The following is an 18,810-nucleotide window of genomic DNA, read 5'->3' on the forward strand; positions in this document are numbered from 1 at the left end:
AAAGACTTTGGAACAATATCTGTGAAGTGGATTTCCTAGGAAGTACCTGGGGAATGCAAATGACCCATTTTGAATCCACCCTTTTGAAGCTAAGCTCTGGGAAGGAAAATGTATTTTCTAATGACCTGCTCCTGACAACTTCAGATCAAACCCCCCTGAACTGTATAAAGGGAAAACTAAACCTATTATGAGGGTGCTGTGATGAACTTGTAACCACAAGGAATCCTCTGGGGTGAGGATTTGAAGGACTGCTCCTCCCAGAATCCATCTTAGAATTGGGGTGTGGGGGGAAATTCCTCTGGTAAGTGCATTAGCGTGTGTGTAGGTTATTTCATTCCTTTTAGTATGTTTTCTCTGTTAATTTTTAGTATGTTTTCTCTTTTTACTGCAAGACTAAAGTAGGCTTGCTCAGAAAGACCTGTGTGGTAACTATAATTGTGGGCAGTCACGCTGTTACTCATTTCTGAAGAGGAAGCAAGCAGGTGCCCTTCAGCAACCTGTCTGTGCTGTGAATAACATAGTGAAGGCAGGGAATTGTGCAGCCTGGAAATAACCCAGTCACATGCATGTCTCCATTCTGGGGAGCTGAAAGCCTGTGAGTGGGTGCCCTTGCTACACCACTGAGGGGAAATATAGGAGCAGTTGCCTTGAAGTGTGACAAACCCCTTCTGTCACTGTCTACTATGTCTACATTAGGGGGTTAAGCTGGCATAGCTATGGTGCCACAGCTTTGCTGATACAGTCCCTGCACGGTAGGCGAAGCCTAAGACTGTTTCTTTAGGGAGTGAAAGACAACTTTAAAAAACAAAACTAAATTAAGGCCACATTCATGAATCAACAGTTGGCTTTACCACTGTTCTACCATAGGACACTTTACCTAGTAACTCCAGCCTCATAACGAAGAGTCTGTAAAAGGATAAATAGGAAAATAATTAGCAACAAAGATTCTGTTTTCTATGTCATGTTTTGAAAAACAGACTGAAACCTTCAGGGGAAGTGTATGTAAAAAAGTATTTTGGAAAGAGCTTGTTGCCAATTTTGTTGCCAAAATGTGGAGCTAGTATTAATTTAAAATAGCTCCTAGACATCACTTTCTATTTATCAACCATATTAAATATTCATGAAAAACATAAATCACTTTGCTCTATAACCACTCATCAGTTGGATATTAGTTTATAATTTTAAAAATTAAACACAGATCCCGTCAAGTGCTTTATAATTATACATCAAAACTATGTTATTACGACAGCTTTATTTTTTTAAAGCAGCAAAAAGTTGTAAAGAGTTTGGGGCAAAATCTTTGCTGTGTTTTGTCTCAGATATTTATTTATTGTAGAAGAGCAAAGAAGTAAGTCTCTTATTTTCACCAATGGGTACTGTTAGAGAGAGGCAGAAAAACTCTGAAAGTATGATTTAACAGGTGAAATCAGGAGCAGAGATTACCCCAAATTCCCAAATTAAAGAAGAAAAGTAATTATACCAAGGGCACAATGCTGCTTTCACTAACATCATATGGCAAACCCCAAGTAGGGAAGCTACCTACATAAGAACATAAGAATGGTCATCCTGGGTCAGACCAATGGTCCATCTAGCCCAGTATCCTGTATTCTGACAGTGCCAATGCCACCGCAGCTCTCTCCCATGGAGGTTTTAAGCCCTTCAGTGATCACCCCGCTACACCCCAGCAATGAGTTCCACAGGTTGACTGTGCGTTGTGTGAAAAAGTACTTCCTTTTGTTTGTTTTAAACCTGATGCCTATTAATTTCATCAGATGACCTATGGTTCTTGTATTATGTAAAAGGGTAAATAACACTTCCTTGTTCATTTTCTCCACACCATTCATGATTTTATAGACCTCTACTATATCCCCCTTACTCATCTCTTTTCCAAGTTTAATAGTCCCCGTCTTTTTAACCTCTCCTCATATGGAAGCTGTTCCATAACTCAATCATTTTTGTTGCCCTTCTCTGTACCTTTTCCATTTCTAATACAGTTACTCCTCACTTAAAGTCATCCCGGTTAACGTTGTTTCGTTGCTGATCAATTAGGGAACATGCTCGTTTAAAGTTGTGTAATGCTCCCTTCTAACGTTTGGCAGCCGCCTGCTTTGTCTACTGCTTGCAGGAAGAGCAGCCCCTTGCAGCTAGCTGGTGGGGGCTTGGAACCAGGGAGGACCGGCAGCCCCCCTATCAGCTTCCCGCTCCCCTAAGTTCCCTGTGCAGCAGCTGCCTGCAGTTCAGATGTGTCCCTCCCCCCACTGCCATGTGTTGCTCCTGCCCTCTGCCTTGGAGCTGCTCCCCGAGACTCCTGCTTGCTGTGCCGGGGGGAGGGAAGGAAGAGGGGGGCTAATGTAAGGGTGTCCCCCTCCCCCCGCTCCTGCACCCCGCTTACCCCATCTTCCATAGAGCAGGGCTCAGGACGGAGGGAGCTTGCAGCAGCTGCGGTCTCAGCAAGCTGATCTAATTAACAAGGCAGTGTACTTAAGGGAAATGCGCATATCTCCCTCCATTCCTGCTGCCTTGCAGAGTGAGAGAGTTAACCCTGGAGGGCTCAGCCAATTGCTAGTTCATCATTTAGCAGTAAGGGAAATATCCCATCCTCTGACTCCTCCACCTCAACCAAGCTTCACAATCATCATCACTGTGTACCAGTATTAAATTGTTTGTTTAAAACTTATACTGTTTGTGTGTATATATATAATATAGTCTTTTGTCTGGTGAAAAAAATTTCCCTGGAACCTAACCCCCTCATTTACATTGAGGGGGGAGGGATAGCTCAGTGGTTTGAGCATTGGCCTGCTAAACCGAGGGTTGTGAGTTCAATCCTTGAGGGGGCCACTTGGGGATCTAGGGGAAAATCAGTACTTGGTCCTGCTAGTGAAGGCAGGGGGCTGGACTCGATGACCTTTCAAGGTCCCTTCCAGTTCTAGGAGATGGGATATCTCCATTAATTAATTAAACATTAATTCTTATGGGGAAATTGGATTCGCTTAACATCGTTTCGCTTAAAGTCACATTTTTCAGGAACATAACTATAACATTAAGTGAGGAGTTACTGTATATATTTTTAAGATGGGGTGACCAGAATTGCATGAAGTATTCCGGTGCGGGCATATCAAGGATTTATATAGTGGCATTACGATATTTTCTGTCTTACGATCTTTCCCTTTCCTAAGGGTTCTTAACATTCTGATAGCTTTTTGACTGCTGCTGCACATTGACCGGATGTTTTCAGAGAACTACTCACAATGACTCCAAGATCTCTTTCTTAAGAGGTAACAGCTAATTTAGACCCCATCATTTTGTACGTATAGTTGGGATTATGTTTTCCAATGTGCATTACTTTGTATTTATCAACATTGAATTTTATCTGCCATTTTGTTGCCCAGTCACCTAGTTTTGTGAGATCCCCAACTCTCTGTAGTCTGCTTTGGAGTTTACTATTTTGAGTAATTTAGTATCATCTGCAAACTTTGCCATCATATTATTTACCCCTTTTTCCCAGATCGTTTATTAATACGTTGAACAGCACTTGTCCCAATACAGATTCCTGGGGGACACCACTATTTACCTCTCTCCGTTCTGAAATCTGACCATTTATTCCTACCCTTTGTTTCCTGTCTTTTAACCAATTACTAATCCACAAAGGGACCTTCCCTCTTATCCCATGACTGCTTACTTTGCTTAAGAGCCTTTGACTGCTTTGAGCCTTAAGAGGGACCTTATCAAAGGCTTTCTGCAAATCCAGATATACTACATCTACAGGATCACCCTTCTCCACATGCTTGTTAACTACCTCAAAAAATTCTTATGGATTGTTGGGGCATGATTTCCCTTTACAAAAGTTGTGTTGACTCTTCCCCAACAAATCGTTTGCATCTACGCATCTAATAATTCTGTTCTTTAGTATAGTTTTAACCAATTTGCCTGGTACTGAAGTTAGGCTTATCAGCTGTAATTGATAGGATTGCCTCTGGAGTCTTTTTTTAAAAATTGGCGTCACATTAGCTATCCTCCAGTCATCTGGTACAGAAGCTGATTTAAGTGATAGGTTATATACTACACTTAGTAGTTCTGCAATTTCATATCTGAGTTCCTCAAAACCTCCTCTACTGACACCTCAATCTGGGACTGTTCCTCAGGTTTGTCACCTAAAAAGAATGGGTCAAGTGTGGCTATCTCCCTCACATCCTCTGCAGTGAAGACCAAAGCAAAAAATTAATTTAACTTCTCTGTAATAGCCTTATCTTCTTTCAGTGCTCCTTGAGCACCTCAATCGTCCTTTGTTTGAAAGGCTTCCTGCTTCTCATGTACTTAAAAAAAAATTCTGTTAGTTTTTGAGTCTTTTGCTAGTTGCTCTTCAAATTCTTTTTTGGTCTGCCTAATTATACCTTTACATTTGACTTGCCACAGTGTATGCTCCTTTCCCCTCCTCAGTAGGATCTGACTTCCAATTTTTAAAGGATGATGTTTTGTGTCTAACCACTTCTTTTACTCTGTTGTTTAACAGAGGTGGAATTTTTTTTTTTTGGTCCTCTTACTATTCTTTTTAATTTGGGGTGTACATTTAATTTGATCCTCTATTATGGTATTTTTTAAAAGTTTCCATGTAGCTTGCAGGCATTTCATTCTTGTGGCTGTTCCTATTAATTTCCATTTAACTAGCTTTCCCTTTTTTTTGTGTGTAGTTAATCTTTCTGAAGTTAAATGCTACTATGGTGGGTTTCTTTGGTATTTTCCCACCCAAAAGAATGCTAATTTAATTACATTATGGTCGCTATTACTGATATTCATCTCTTGGACCAGATCCTTTGCTTCACTTTGGACTAAACCAAGAATTCCCTCTCCCTGTGTGCATTCCAGGACTAGCTGCTTCAAAAAGCAATCATTATTGGTGTCTAGAAACTTTATTTCTGCATCCTGTCCTGAGGTTACATGTACCCAGTCAATATGGAGATAGTTGAAATCCACCATTATTATTGAGTTTTCTAAACAGAATTCAAAAAAGAACTAGATAAATTCATGGAGGATAGGTCCATCAATGGCTATTACCCAGGATGGGCAGGGATGGTGTTCCTAGTTCCTAATAAACCTAAGACCCTCCTCTCTACACCATTGTCTCATCCACACACTGAGACCCTGCAGTTCTGCGTGTCTAATTGGCCCTGTGCATGGAACTGGAAGCATTTCAGAGAATGCTATCCTGGAGGTCCTGGACCTTAATCTCTTATCTAGCAGCATGAATTTGGCCTCCAGAACCTCTCTCCTACCTTTTCCTATGTCATTGTTATCTACATATACCATGACCACCTCCTTCCCAGCACTGCACATAAGTCTGTCAAGCTGTCTCAAGAGATCTGCAACCTTCGCACCTGGCAGGCAATTCACCATGCGGATCTCCCAGTCATCACAAACCCAGCTATCTATATTTTTAATAGTCAAATCCCCCATTACTATTACCTGTTGCTTCCTAATAACTGGGTTCCCTCCCCTGGTGAAGTATCCTCAGTGTGAGATGATACCATGACATCATCTGAAAGGAGGGTCTCAACTATGGGATCATTTCCCTCCACTCCAGTTTGATGTTTTCCTTGCCCGAGATTTTCATCCTCCTCAACGGCACAGAGGCTGTCATACTGGGGTGGGACTGCTCTACTGTGTCCCAGAAAGTCTCATCTATGTATCTCTCTGTCTCCTTAGCTCCTCCAGTTCAGCCACTCTGTTCTCAAGATTCCATACTCGGTCTCTGAGGGCTTTTTCTCCTTGCACCAAATGCAACACATATGTGACCTGCTCACAAGCAGGTAATCATACAAGCTGCATTCAGTGCAATAAACCAAATAACCCCCACTCTGCTGCTGGACTTCTGCCTGCATTCTTTTTAACTCCTGCAGCTTTTTTGGTTTGGTTTGGTTTTTTGGGGGGGTGGCTTCAGGGCAGTGTTTACTGGCCTAAGTTTAGAGAATGTTAGGTGTATCTGGCTGTCTCGCTCCCTCTCTAAACTACCTCATAAAACTCCTGTTTGCTGCTCCTGGTCGCTAGCTGGTCACTTAGGAACTGGTTTTTAAACCCCTGTCTTCCCTAAGTTAGCCCCCACCTGCTGGTTAATGGTTCCTAAAGAGATTAGGGATCAAAGCATTGTTAAGAAGCTCTTAGATTTGCTAGCAGGCCGCTAGGCTCAGCACACAGGCCCCCAAACAGACCACACTATATACTACAGTCAAGCAGCAAGAACACAAATAGACAACAAACACCCCCCCCCCTCCAAGGGTCATCTAATTGCTCCTCCTTCACCTGGAAAACTCCCTCACAATACCCCGCTGTTTGCTGATCCTGGTCTCTAGCTGCTGATCAGCAATGTGCCATTAGCTGTGTAATCTTTTCTGTTCAGCTATTTTATTAAATTCTGCTCATGTATGTAGAAAAGCTAAAAGGTCAAGGGCAGAAATATATCCTTGATGGACTATGATGTACTGACATATTAAAGGTAGATGTGGGCTTGAACCAGATTTGAAAAGTTCACTACCCCTGACTTTGGGGTGTCTAAAATCCATCATTTGATCAGGATGCCCATTTTTCAGCTTGACCCCAACTCTAATCAAAGGGAAGCGCATTCCAAAGTTGCAGGACTGGATGGAGAAGGGTTGCCTCTTAAGATTATACCCTGGAGCAGTCAGCAGCTCCAAAGCCACTGAATTTAAGTGCTATGATGAAAATATCTACGTATTATATTCCTGGTGTTATTGAGGAGCACAAAAAAAGATCACATATTTTATCATCAGTCTCTGGTTAGTTCTTTACCTTATCACAACACAAAACTACAAATTAGCTTATACCCATCTCAGAACAACTTTACTGAGCCCTGTTTGCAATGATTAAGAAAATAAAATAATTATTATTATTAATAATAATAATAATAATCCAACTGGGTTCAAGAAAATCACCATATCACAGCCCTAGGGTAATTTGTATGGCTGTGCTCTGGTTGGGAAGGAATAAAATAGTGTCTGGTAGTCAATCATTTTTGGTAAGATGCAGTCTGTAATTACTGCATGCCCATAATTAACTACAACGCTTTGCACTCTCTCTCAATTACCGTTCTTGTTGCTACCTTTCCTAGTTCTCAAAACATTTTGTTCAATTTCCTCTCTAGCACCTTTGTTAGGGAGCGATGTACTGCTTTGCCCTTTGTCCCAAGCACTCTGGAGAACTGCTTGTTATGTCTTTATTTCAGCCACAGTATGACTGATTCACACTCATTTCAGGAGAAGAGGGGCAGAGAGTATGTGAAGAGGGGGGTGGAATTTGGGTTTGTTTTGAATCTTAGAAACCTCTTTTCCCCCAAACATGATTCCCATTCATCCTGTGTGTGTGTGTGGATACAAAAATTACAGGCACTCTGCTCATGGTTGCCTTGACAACAGCAAGGCATTCTTGTTTATGGTGACCAGTGGGCCTGCAAGTTTCCCAGGCCCATGGAGAAGGGGGGGGCACACGAAGAAGAAGATGGAGCAGAGATGAATGAGATGGCAGAGTAGTTGAGAGCCAGCAGCCATGTGGGAGAGCAAGCTGCAAGCAGGATTAAAGGGGCACATACATCTCCACAGAACAATGGGAGCTTTTGCTGGCTTTCTATGGAAGAAAAGAATATGTACACAATGGCCTGTGACACATAAAAGCCTCAGAGCTAACTTTATTGCTTCTCCATTAAGGACTTTGCCAGAGACCCATTCAGCCCTAAGAAGTCTCATCAACCCTTAAAAATAATTAAGAAAATAAAACCTTTCATTCTTTCTTGTTTTAAAAAAATCTGGATTTTTTTGGATAATTTTTTTATAGTGTTGACACGATGAAAGCTGTTGAAAGCTTTGGGCTCAATCCTGCAAAGTGCCAACAGCTTCTCGTAAGGCGCTGAGTGCCCTTTGCTCCCAATGACTTCAGTAAGAGGTGAGGATACGCAGTACCTCCCAGGAGCAGTCTCTGTGAGGTGGAAATTTGCCTCCTCATATAGCAAAACATGATCCTTTGTTAATATTTGGCTCTCAACACTCTATCTTGAATATTTATTTTAGCACTCTTAACAGTCAAGAACAGGGGGCAGAGCAGTCAGCCCCTCCTTGCCTCAAACTAGAAAATCCTTTGTCTGAAGAAGAAAAGCAGGAATAAGACCAGAACAACTGAAATACAAGGCAACATCACAGCATGATCGCAGAATAGGAAGCCAAGTTGGAAAGCAGCTTAGTAAGAAAAGAATATGACTCCTGGTACCTACTCAGGGTCTCATCCAAAACCCACTGAAGCCAATGGAAAAAAACTCCCATTGACTTCACTGGGCTCTGGATCAGCCCCTTAGGATATGTTTATACTAATAAAAGACCCAGAGCTGACCTAGGTCAGCTGACTCAGGTTCACAGGACTTGGACTACAGGGCTATAAAATTGCAGTATAGACATTCAGGCTTGAGTTGGAACCTGGGCTCTGAGTACCTGCAAGGGGGAGCATTCCAGAGCTCAGGCTCCAGCCCAAGCCCGAATGCCTACACTGCAATTTTATAGCCCGGCAGCCCAAATTCCATGAGCCAGAGTCGGCTGACCTGGTCAAGCTGCAGCTGAGCCACAGATCTTTTATTGTAGTGTAGACGTACTGTAAGACAACAAATCCAGCTCATCACACTACCCCCATGCCAGTCCAACAATGAAATAGGATCATAGGGTCTGATTCTGCAAAAGTGCTGATCACTGCCAGAGAGGTGTTGAGCAGCCCCAATTCCCCACAGACTTTGGGTATCTGGCCAGTGGTACAAGGAGATGGTAAAACCTATAAAAGCATCAAGAGGCCAAACCTACAAAATCTCCGGGAGTTGAGGGCACTCAGCATTAGCCCCCAAGTCACCTGGCAAGAGCAGGACAGTATCTCCTGACAGACGACATAACAGAGACTATACCTGATCTTAGCTAAAATGCAGAGGAAAAAAATACACAGCATATTGCTACTTGTTTAGCAATATAGTACAAGGGGAATAAGAACATATGATCATTTAAACTCAAAATTCATAAGCAAAGTTTTGAACAAGTTGACTTGAAAAGTGAATATAAATTTATTCTTGATTTTGTTAATCTCACATGTTCTTTCTATCTTTGTTAATTATACATTTTTTTATCATGCTGAAGAACTAAAAATATAATCCTAACAAATCCCATCTGGTATAAAAATTGAACATGTTCATTATGGAACAGAAAGGGCCAACAATTACTAAGTTTGTGTTTAGACATATTAGTAAAGTAGGATGGATATTTGAATTCTTTTGTGGAACTTTGGGGGGGGAAAAGAAAAGGGTTTATCTTTGAAAAAAAAAGATAAAAGGGTTTTTATGATTTACTTCCTGTTTAAAAAAATACTACTCCCTCTTTGCACTCACTAGTACTGTATATAACATCCAAGGATCTCAAAGCACATAACAAACGTGGAATTAGACTTCACAACATCACAGTGAGCTACCGTGGCAAGTATGATGACCTCATTTAACAGATGAATGATCTGAGGCACAGAGGAGTTACAGGCCATATATTCCAAAGGTTGGATTCCCATTTGACAATAAAATTTGTGCCTGTAAAATTTTGCCCTTGCATTAGAAGTAGAAGTTTAAAAAGGCAGTTAAAAATGTCAGTATAGCAATCTCCTTCTGCATCATTTTGTGGGTGCAATTTTTACACAAAAAGGGAGTGCAAATGAAAGGTTAGGCCTGAGTGACATGATCACATTCACACCAGAAGTCTATGGCACAGCCAGGAATGGAACCCAGGTGTCTCTTTTGAGCTTAGTTACATCAGTGTACATCTAGGGTAATACCCTTGTAACTCTAAACAGTGCATGCTTACAGCAATTACAATGTATAATAAATTTTACAAAAACCAATCAGTTTAACTAGGTCATGGTTCTTGTTTTAGGTTTGCATATTATTTATGTTCAGACACTTTATATTCATGGCAGTCCTTTTCTATATGTTGCATGTTTTACCTATGAGATAGGTTCTCAAAATGGGTGCCTTTCACTGTACTTCATAAATTCAAAGACAGATATAAATGAAAAGACAATGCTCAGATACTATGGTGATTGGTATCAATATAAGAACCGAGAAAGACAGACAGACAGAAACAGGAGACACCCTAGGCTAAATAGTGCCCAGCACTATGTGAGTCCATGGAGAGGATATAGGGATCTTTGCCCATCCCCTGCATCATTCCACAGGTGGTAGGTACAATTTCAGTGGAAGCATTATTACTGATTTTAAATAGCTGTGTTAGCATCCCAAATGCAGGCTGGGAAGGTGTTTCACCCCTTAAAGTGGTAACAAGAGGAGCACTAACCATATCTGTTTAAAGAGTGATGGATCAATCACCCCAACTGCATTTCCTAGGATCCTTGGGAAATTCTTACTTAGAGAGCCAGCGTTCCTCTTGGGTCTCCTATTACAGAAAGGCTCCTCCACTTGAAAACCACAATCTGACCCTGTTTGTGCAACCTAGTGAACAAATGATTAAGTAGATGCCACATTGGGCACCCTGGGATCCACATTAAATCGGAATTGTACTAAGATCAGCCAAGTGTTAGGATTAATGTCTCAAACTTTTGGGACGCCTACAAAAGATTCCAAATGTTTAATTCGTACAATCGCAAGGATTTTCTGAATTAAACTAATGTCACTTAATCTATTTGAATCTCCCATGGCTTGGGCCAGAGGTAAACCCAGGTCATTGCATTAAACATTTAAGAAAGGCCCTCCATGCACACACACCTCTATAAACACATCAGGTAGTCAATATTGTCTGAAAGTACTCTGTGATTTCTTCCCTGCCATTCCAGATTAAATGCAGCAGATTTCTATGAAGCATTTTTGGATTATGCTTAATCTGTCAACCAAAACTCAATGTATTATCTCTGTGGTACAAAGGAATTGCCACATCGGATCAAACCAATGGTCACTCTAGTTCCGTATCCTGATTCCAACAGTTGCTAACACCAGATAATTCAGAGGAGAGTTAAGCTCTCCTGACAGACAATTTATGTAATAACAAGCATGGGGGGCGGGGGATGCAACAATAGCAGCACTACCTGTGAAGAGGAACAGAGTCGTTTTACTAGGCCAGTATAACTTGGGTTACTTTAAATGTACTTGTTATCAGAACTCCTCTCACAAAGCCATACTCAGGTTGCTGAGTTTACAATCTTTACTCACAGTTTTATGAGGTGAATGTCCTTGTGCTTAAATTTATTAGGAACGGCTGCCCTGGATAATAAAGCATCAGGGAAGATGGGAATGCGAGCAATAGTCTACTACATGAGTACTACTATCATTGCTGTAATTATTGGTATAATCATTGTGGTCATCATCCACCCTGGGAAAGGTACAAAGGAAAATATGCACAGAGAAGGCAAAATTATGAAAGTGACAGCAGCAGATGCCTTTCTTGATTTAATCAGGTATGGCTATTATATTGTACATCTTCTGTAGCAGTGGCAACAGCAGCAATATTTAGATGTACATCACAAGGAAAATTAACATAGACAATCTGGGACAGTGACTAGCTAAACTAGCCAAACTTCACTTGAAGCTGGTGATGCCAACAGTGTCATTACAAAATACAGAACTAGCACAGTAAGTACTTTCAAATAAGCAGCTGAACAAAATGTCAAGGAAAGAAACTGCTTTTAAAATTCAAAGCAATGTTCTGTTCAGAAACCTGCTTTACTGCCTCCACATGTTCCTCTTCTCCCCCCAAAACTACAACTTCTAACACCAAGTTCCTCTCCTCTCCTTTACCCCCTACTCCAGCAAGAATCTCATTCCACCTGAATCCATTCATTTAGTCATTCATCTTATTTTACATGGCAGCCCCTGCTTTGGGGCCATATGGTTACCTTTGCTCAATTTGCATGGAGAAGAGAGAGAAACCAGGGAAAAGTAGATAAAAAGCATGAAGCAGCATGGAGCAGAAGCAATGTAGCCTGTTTCCTCCAAGCTAAAAGAAACTCTGCAGTGCCATTTCTATCCAACTGATGTTCCACAGGGGTGTGCCAGGAAGTGGGGAAGCAGATAATGAATGTGAACCCAATGGCTTTACCACCAAGAAATTCAGAAGAAGTTCATGCTTTGTTAACTCCAGCAGAGGGGGTCACAGAGCACAGACATGGAGGGAGGCCTCCAAGAGCCATGCTGCCAGGAAGGTGGTCTCCAGAATGGAGCAAGAAGAGGCTTTCACTCAAGATAATTCTTCAAGATCAGCTAGGTGCAGACTGGCATTTATTCCTTGCGGAATTTCAGCATTGTGGAAAAAACACTTGTAATACATATAAAATATGACCCTAAAATACTTTATGCCATGTCAAATGTACTTTAACATTAGAAAGAGAGCTATATGAACAGATTTTTCAGTTTGATGGCAATTTCAAAAAATAATAAAAAAATTGTTTTGGATCAAATGAAAAATAAAAATTTTCAAAATTTTAGGCAAACTGATAAATCAAAAATAATTTGCTTTGGGTCAAACAAAATGAAACATTTTTGTTCAATTTTGACCATTAACGTTTTTTAATTTAAAAAAAGTAAAATAAAAGGAACTTTCAAAACAAAAAGTCATTTCAAATTGAAAAATTGAAACACTTTGTTTTGAAAGTGTCAAAACAAAATGTTTCGATATTTTGGGGGACATTTTGTTAGTTTTTTTTTTTTTTTAACTGAAACAATTTGGCAAAATTGACATGAATGTGTGAAATGTTTAAGTGTCACTGAATCTGTATCATTTGCTGAAAAAAATATTTTGGTCAAAAAATGTCATCCAGCTCTAATTAGGAAAACTTACTGACTATTCCCTTTTAGTAATCACAATAAGACACACTAGATTGTGTGACTATCAAAATGTCAGCAGTTTTCATTTGAAAAAAAGTGGTGCTGCATTACATATTGAGCAAAGTTAATCTGTATCCAGATCATTTTAATAAATACCTATACCAAAAAAGTCAGTACAGACCCTCTAATCATGTTCATTTGGCAAACCAACCAACATTCTGTTTCATGGCCAGGCCTGTTATGTAGGATTTGAAACACAGTTCTTTACTCACTGGCCCAAACCATCCCTCCTAAATTTTCTTGAAAAGATAATAAGGTAATACTATAAATGAGGCCCTATTCAGTGTAACATATACACATGTATTTTTTCATCTTAGTGATCCTTTAGTAATCAGTTTATCCCCATCAGCTGAGCTACCGGTTAATATGTTGCTAGAACGTGATTAATATTTCTGACATTTTATCTCTTTTTCACAGAAACATGTTCCCTCCAAACTTGGTGGAAGCCTGCTTTAAACAGGTAAAACTGTGCTGTTATTTCTAACTGAAACTCCAATATGGTATCTTTCATGTAGTAAATTAAAGACTGAAATGTTATTAATATTTTTTTAAGGAACAGCCAATGATTTTGCTTGTCCTTACAGCAATCATGGATCTTACATGTACTGTTATTTTTCAGCTAAAGAAAATTAACTAAAATGGATATTTGTTTTCATTCATTTGTACAGTGGTACTTGCTGTGAGAACTTGGGAAAACCCACTTAGGCCAGCAAGCTCAAAAATTAAAACTTCTCCAGATCTGCCTGATTCATGAGCCTAAGGCAAGCTTAATGAAAATCAATGGAGAATTTTCTTTTCAAAGACAATATTGGGCTCAGGGGGATGAGGAGATGGTGAATAATCAATGTACTATTGGTACAAAGGCTGGAACGCATCCAGGAATATCACATGGGAAGTCTGCAAAGAACATAGGTTGGAAGTAGAGGAGCCAACTCTGCATACTTCAAAGGCGAAACATATAGGTCAAATTAATATAAAGCATTGCTTGTATTTCTCACTTACTGACTGATGATAAGGCAGGAATGCCACTTAATTGTTACTTATCGTGTTCCTCCACCTGTAGTCTAGCCCTAACCAACATTCCTGTTAAAAGGGAAAAACAAAAGACACTAATGAGATTTTTAAATTCCCTTTAAAATTTTTGGAGAGCAATACATGAATATAGTGAGCCTTCTACATATATGTATGTTGCTATGAATATGATTATTTCTTTCTGATACTATAGTTTTTCATCTTTAGCTGATGCTATACACCATTCATTAGTGTCTGTATCAGAAACTTTGCCTGGAGCCATAGCTGTATCTTGAGGCTTCTCTATGCCTTACAATATCTTTAAAATGTCTCACCTTCATGTGCTCAGTACTCAGGGGGTCTAGTCTTATTAAATAGTCTCAGTAACGCTCCAAGCTACCATGGAAAAGAGTTCTGAACAAACACCTGAATGAGGCCAGCTTAAATGACTGATAGCAGTGAACAGCAAAGTAGTTCATACTAGTTATTTTAAACCCAGTATATGCAAGGAGATTTTACCTTAGTATGAGAGTTAAATTTTTATTTAAATGCACAATTTCCACTCTATACAATGCAAGAACTGTTATGCAAATAAAAATGTTCTGTAGGTTTTGTTGACAAACATACTGTGCTTCTCAATTTACCTTACAGTATAGAAGAATTGCCAGAAATAGCTGAATAAATAGGAGATATTTAAGGACAATTGTTTCTGGCTGGTCCCTTTCATCATTAGACTGTGCTTACTGAGAAAGCATCTCTTTAAATCTGTCCATTTCGGCATTATTAATGTTTAAATCATACCTTGAACTTAGAATTAAGTAAGATAAATAAAATACAATGGGATTTTTAAAAACTAGAAATTATTTTATCATCAAATCTGTAATATAAAATATTAATCCATTTCACAGCAGACATAATTATGGGCCAGATTTACAAAGGTATTTAGACATCAAAATACCCTGGCCCTGTAGCCTTCTTTTCAAAAACTTACTTTAAGGTTTTCAGTGTGTTTCTCAGAAGACTCGTGAAGAAGGTATTATTTAACTGGCATAGTCTGGTTCACTAACATTCTAAATATTAGCATAAAGACTGAAAATTCTGACACACATATTTCATAATCCTTTGTTCCCAAGAGATTACAATGATGTATGGCTGCAGAAAGATGGAAACCGCAATTGCCATCAGCTCTATATCCAAATTGCCATCAAATCTGCATCAAAATCAAGCAGTTCTGATAATCTTTTGAAAAACAAGATTATTTGGTAAATTCTGTGGTGACATGGTTCTCTGCTCTGTTGTCGCCTTCAAAAACGAATATATTTGCTTGAAGAGATTTGCGAAATATGCATTAGAGCCTTTTCTTTCTTTATCCTGCTAGCCCACACAGGAAATAATGTAGTGAAATATATTGAGGTTTTATTCTCCTGCCCTTACATACAAGTATTATGATTCTGTTTGAATCATTGGGGTTTGAATCCATGACCTTCAGCACTGGAAACATGAGCCTTTACCTTTGAATTAAAAGAGTAGCTCTATTAAGCAGCAGCAGGAGCAGACCAGTTATTTTCAAATTTTGTACTCCATCCTCCCATGTGCTACAGCCCATGCTCATATATATCAACTATTAATGGTATGCTACAATACTGTGGTATATGACATTATATTGTCCTTACCATGACTCGTTTCCTTGAGGTGGACCCTTGTTTTCCATTTGCATGACTGAGGAAAGTAGGAGAAAGGGGAGCGGAATGCAGCAGCCAGGAGAGTTGGGGGAGCAGGAGTAACTGTGGGTAGTAAGGTAGTGGAAGGAGTCAGGGCAGACTGGGGGAAGGAGGGAGACCCTGGGATAGCCTGGAGTGGGTTACTGGGGGAGGGGAGAGAGGGGAGAGCCTGGAACCCTGCGGATTGATCAGGCAGGATCTTGGAGCAGTCTTCCCCATTCTGCCCTTGCTTCCGCTTCCGCTTCCGCTTCCACTTCCCTTTCCACCCTTTGACCACCCCCACCTCCTGTTCTGTTCCCCTCCATTCTCTATCAGCAAAACCCTGAGGCAACAAGCTGCTGCCTCCTCTCCCTGCCCTCCCCCTCTCTGCTGGCAGGTAGGAGGAATCTCCACAAGGGCTGCACCAGCAAGAGGAGCATTGAGAGTGATGGAGCAGACAGTCTCTCCGCACTCAGCGCCAGCACCACAGCAGCCACTGGTGGGAAGGGGGAGTCACTACAGGGTAAAAAGGCCCTGCTCAGTCCCCACTGGGTGCATGCGAGGGATGTTTGTCAGAGCTGGGAAAACCCTGCCAATAAATTCCCAGCAAAAAAGTAGCACAAGGTTATTAGGCCCCCACAAATGGGGTCTAGCCCCACAGTCTGAGGGAGCCTATAGTGGACTTTTATTTGGACCAGGCACTATAGAGGGACAAAGACCCACACTGCCATGGTGTGTCAAGCTGGAAAGAAAGGTGCTGACACATAGATTTTGTCAGGAAAGTTAAAGTGCTTTCCCCCCCCAATAAATCAGTTTTACCACCTTTAGTCCCCTGCTTTTCCTCAGGCAGTTCATCATCACTACCAACGTCCCATTCTAAGCTAGGCAATACACTTCTCTAGACGTTTGGGAATTGCCTGGGAATTTTTGTGTTACTCTCTTCTCCCACTATGGAAGAACACATATACTACTACCTCCCTGTGTCTCTCAGATCTCTTCCAGTGCATCAATAACAGGTTTGGATCACTGCTAGCCTCAGAGGGTTAAACTAAATTGTGTGAGTCTTTACACCAGTTGTGTCCATCCATGTGATAAGTGTCAAAGTCTTCACTCCACTGTACATTGACAACTTGTTTTTGTGGTTTCTATTAGCAGTGGATGAAACTCAAATGATTCAGTTCCAGTAAGTATCCAGATAGCTTGGGTGCTTATCTGACGCTTAGATAAATTTATTCAAACTTTTCTCTCTTCATAATCCCCGTATTCTCTCTCACTCATGACATTCTAATAGATTCCTGGCACAGCCTTCTATCTCTGACCCTGATCCCTTCATTTCTTTGCCTCCCCTAAATTTGAAGAGCCTATGGTATGACCCAGAAGAATTAGTAACCGGTCTAGTAACCTGCAGTTGCTATTCAGTTCTAATTCTTCATGTTCTGAGGCTATGTCACAGGGGCGAGAGAGATCAGGATGAACTGGACAGCCCTGGGGAAGGAAAGGCAGCACAAGAGCCTGTGGGATGGTCAGCATTTTGGCAGTTTTCACTTGAAAATAAGTGGAACCTGAAGCCTATTGAAGTATCACAAAGAGGAATTTGTGGCACCTAATGTTGGAAATTAAGAAGGTCTGACATAAGAGAATGGCAAGGGTCATCCTGCTAACTGTATTTTTTCTGAACCTGTTCATCCATTTGTTATTATTCTTTCCTGCAAGTCCCTGCACAATGGAACAGAAGTGTTAAGCATACAACAAGACACATTAAGTATATCAACATAATGCTAGCTATTGCCTGCACTTACAATAGCTGGTTGAGATATATTACAGCTACTGTTAAGATGCCTGATTCATTAATACTTCCATAAATAATTTAGTATGATTAAAATGTGCATCACACTAGTCTGCATGAAATTAAGAGAAATGCTGAATCAGGAATCTGAGGTACCATTTTTCTTATGTTCCTCATTTTTGCTCTTATGGTGTATTTCACCTTGGCAGTGGCAGGTTGGGAGGTTTGAGCTGGTATAATGGTCACCATTAAAAAATATTTCACCAAAAGTTACACCACAGTATCTGAGTCACCAAATTTACATTATATTCTAATTGCATTGTCTCACATACCATGGTGTTATCTCTGTTGGTAACTACTGAATTTTAATAGTAACCATTTTATGTCACTATCTTTTTTGCAAGTTAATTACTGACGTGTTCAACTACACTAGTATGAGGTTGCTAATTTAAATATCATGCAGTAAATTAAAATCAAATTGCTTTCAATGGTTTATATCACCAAATACAGTGATAATTCATTTTAGTATGTAAGACAATCAATACTGTTTCTTTTCATACTAGGATAATTTAATTAAAATTCATCTTGAAATATATTATTCATTACTGAAATAACACCACAGCTTGCAAAAGTCCAATAATGCCATTCTTTTAATTTCTATAATTCTATCAAGGAAAAAAGGCTCTGCCTTGAAATGAAGGGGCCATATCCTCAGCTGGTATAAATCAGCATAGCTCCATTGACTTGTGAGGATCTCTGGCCCGTCATGTACTGGTAACTTGGACATGGTGTATTACTGCCAAAAATATAACAACCTAGTTTTCCTGATACCCCTGTCCTGCAATGCCTTTCTTAACTCTCATGAGTAGTCCCATTGAAGAAATAGTCAAAAGAATAAAGACTCCCAGTATCAGGAAGTAAGATATTAAAATGTCACTTTGATCTAACTGAACTCTACTAGAGTTCAGTTTAACCCTGTAATTCATAGAAATATCCTCAGCCAGCCCCCAATATATAGCTTGTGCCTTTCCCTTCACATAAGGGCCCACACAGATAACCTAGCTCTCCTCCCACTGAGATGCAGTAGCTGCCTACTTAAAAGTGACCATCTTCTGGTTCCCATCTTGGACTGATAAGGGCTGGGATTTATTAGCAGTTCAGGCACTGCATCTCAGACTGTGATTTGGTGTATAAACCCCACACTGGAACTAAAGGGGTTAAGGAGCAATTCAGGGCCTAGGTGACCTTACCCAGCCGCACCTGCAAAGAATGTGCCAGCTGAAGGTGGAGCAGAAGGGACCTGATAGGGCAGGGAGAAAGAGCTATCTTGAGAGCTCCTGAAGAAGGGTGCTGCAGAAACCTTTTCCCTGAGGGAAAGAGCCTGCCTGCTGAGCCCAGAGGGGCTG

At 40.4% G+C, this 18,810-nt stretch overlaps 1 protein-coding gene across 6 annotated transcripts in view; it reads left to right on the forward strand.

Moving 5' to 3' along the window:
* SLC1A3 (solute carrier family 1 member 3) overlaps positions 1-18,810 on the forward strand; it is an 85,593-nt gene that overhangs the window by 52,701 nt on the left and 14,082 nt on the right. For 4 of the 6 annotated variants that reach the window (XM_065407071.1, XM_065407072.1, XM_065407073.1 and 1 more), the window contains 2 exons: positions 11,277-11,481; positions 13,325-13,367. In XM_065407071.1, coding sequence (XP_065263143.1) covers positions 11,277-11,481; positions 13,325-13,367 — 248 coding nt within the window. The remainder of the gene's footprint in view (positions 1-11,276; positions 11,482-13,324; positions 13,368-18,810) is intronic. The other 2 variants (XM_065407075.1, XM_065407076.1) reach the window with 2 other exon arrangements.

Source organism: Emys orbicularis, chromosome 6, assembly GCF_028017835.1.
Source record: "Emys orbicularis isolate rEmyOrb1 chromosome 6, rEmyOrb1.hap1, whole genome shotgun sequence".
In the NCBI taxonomy this organism is placed as follows: Eukaryota; Metazoa; Chordata; order Testudines; family Emydidae; genus Emys; species Emys orbicularis.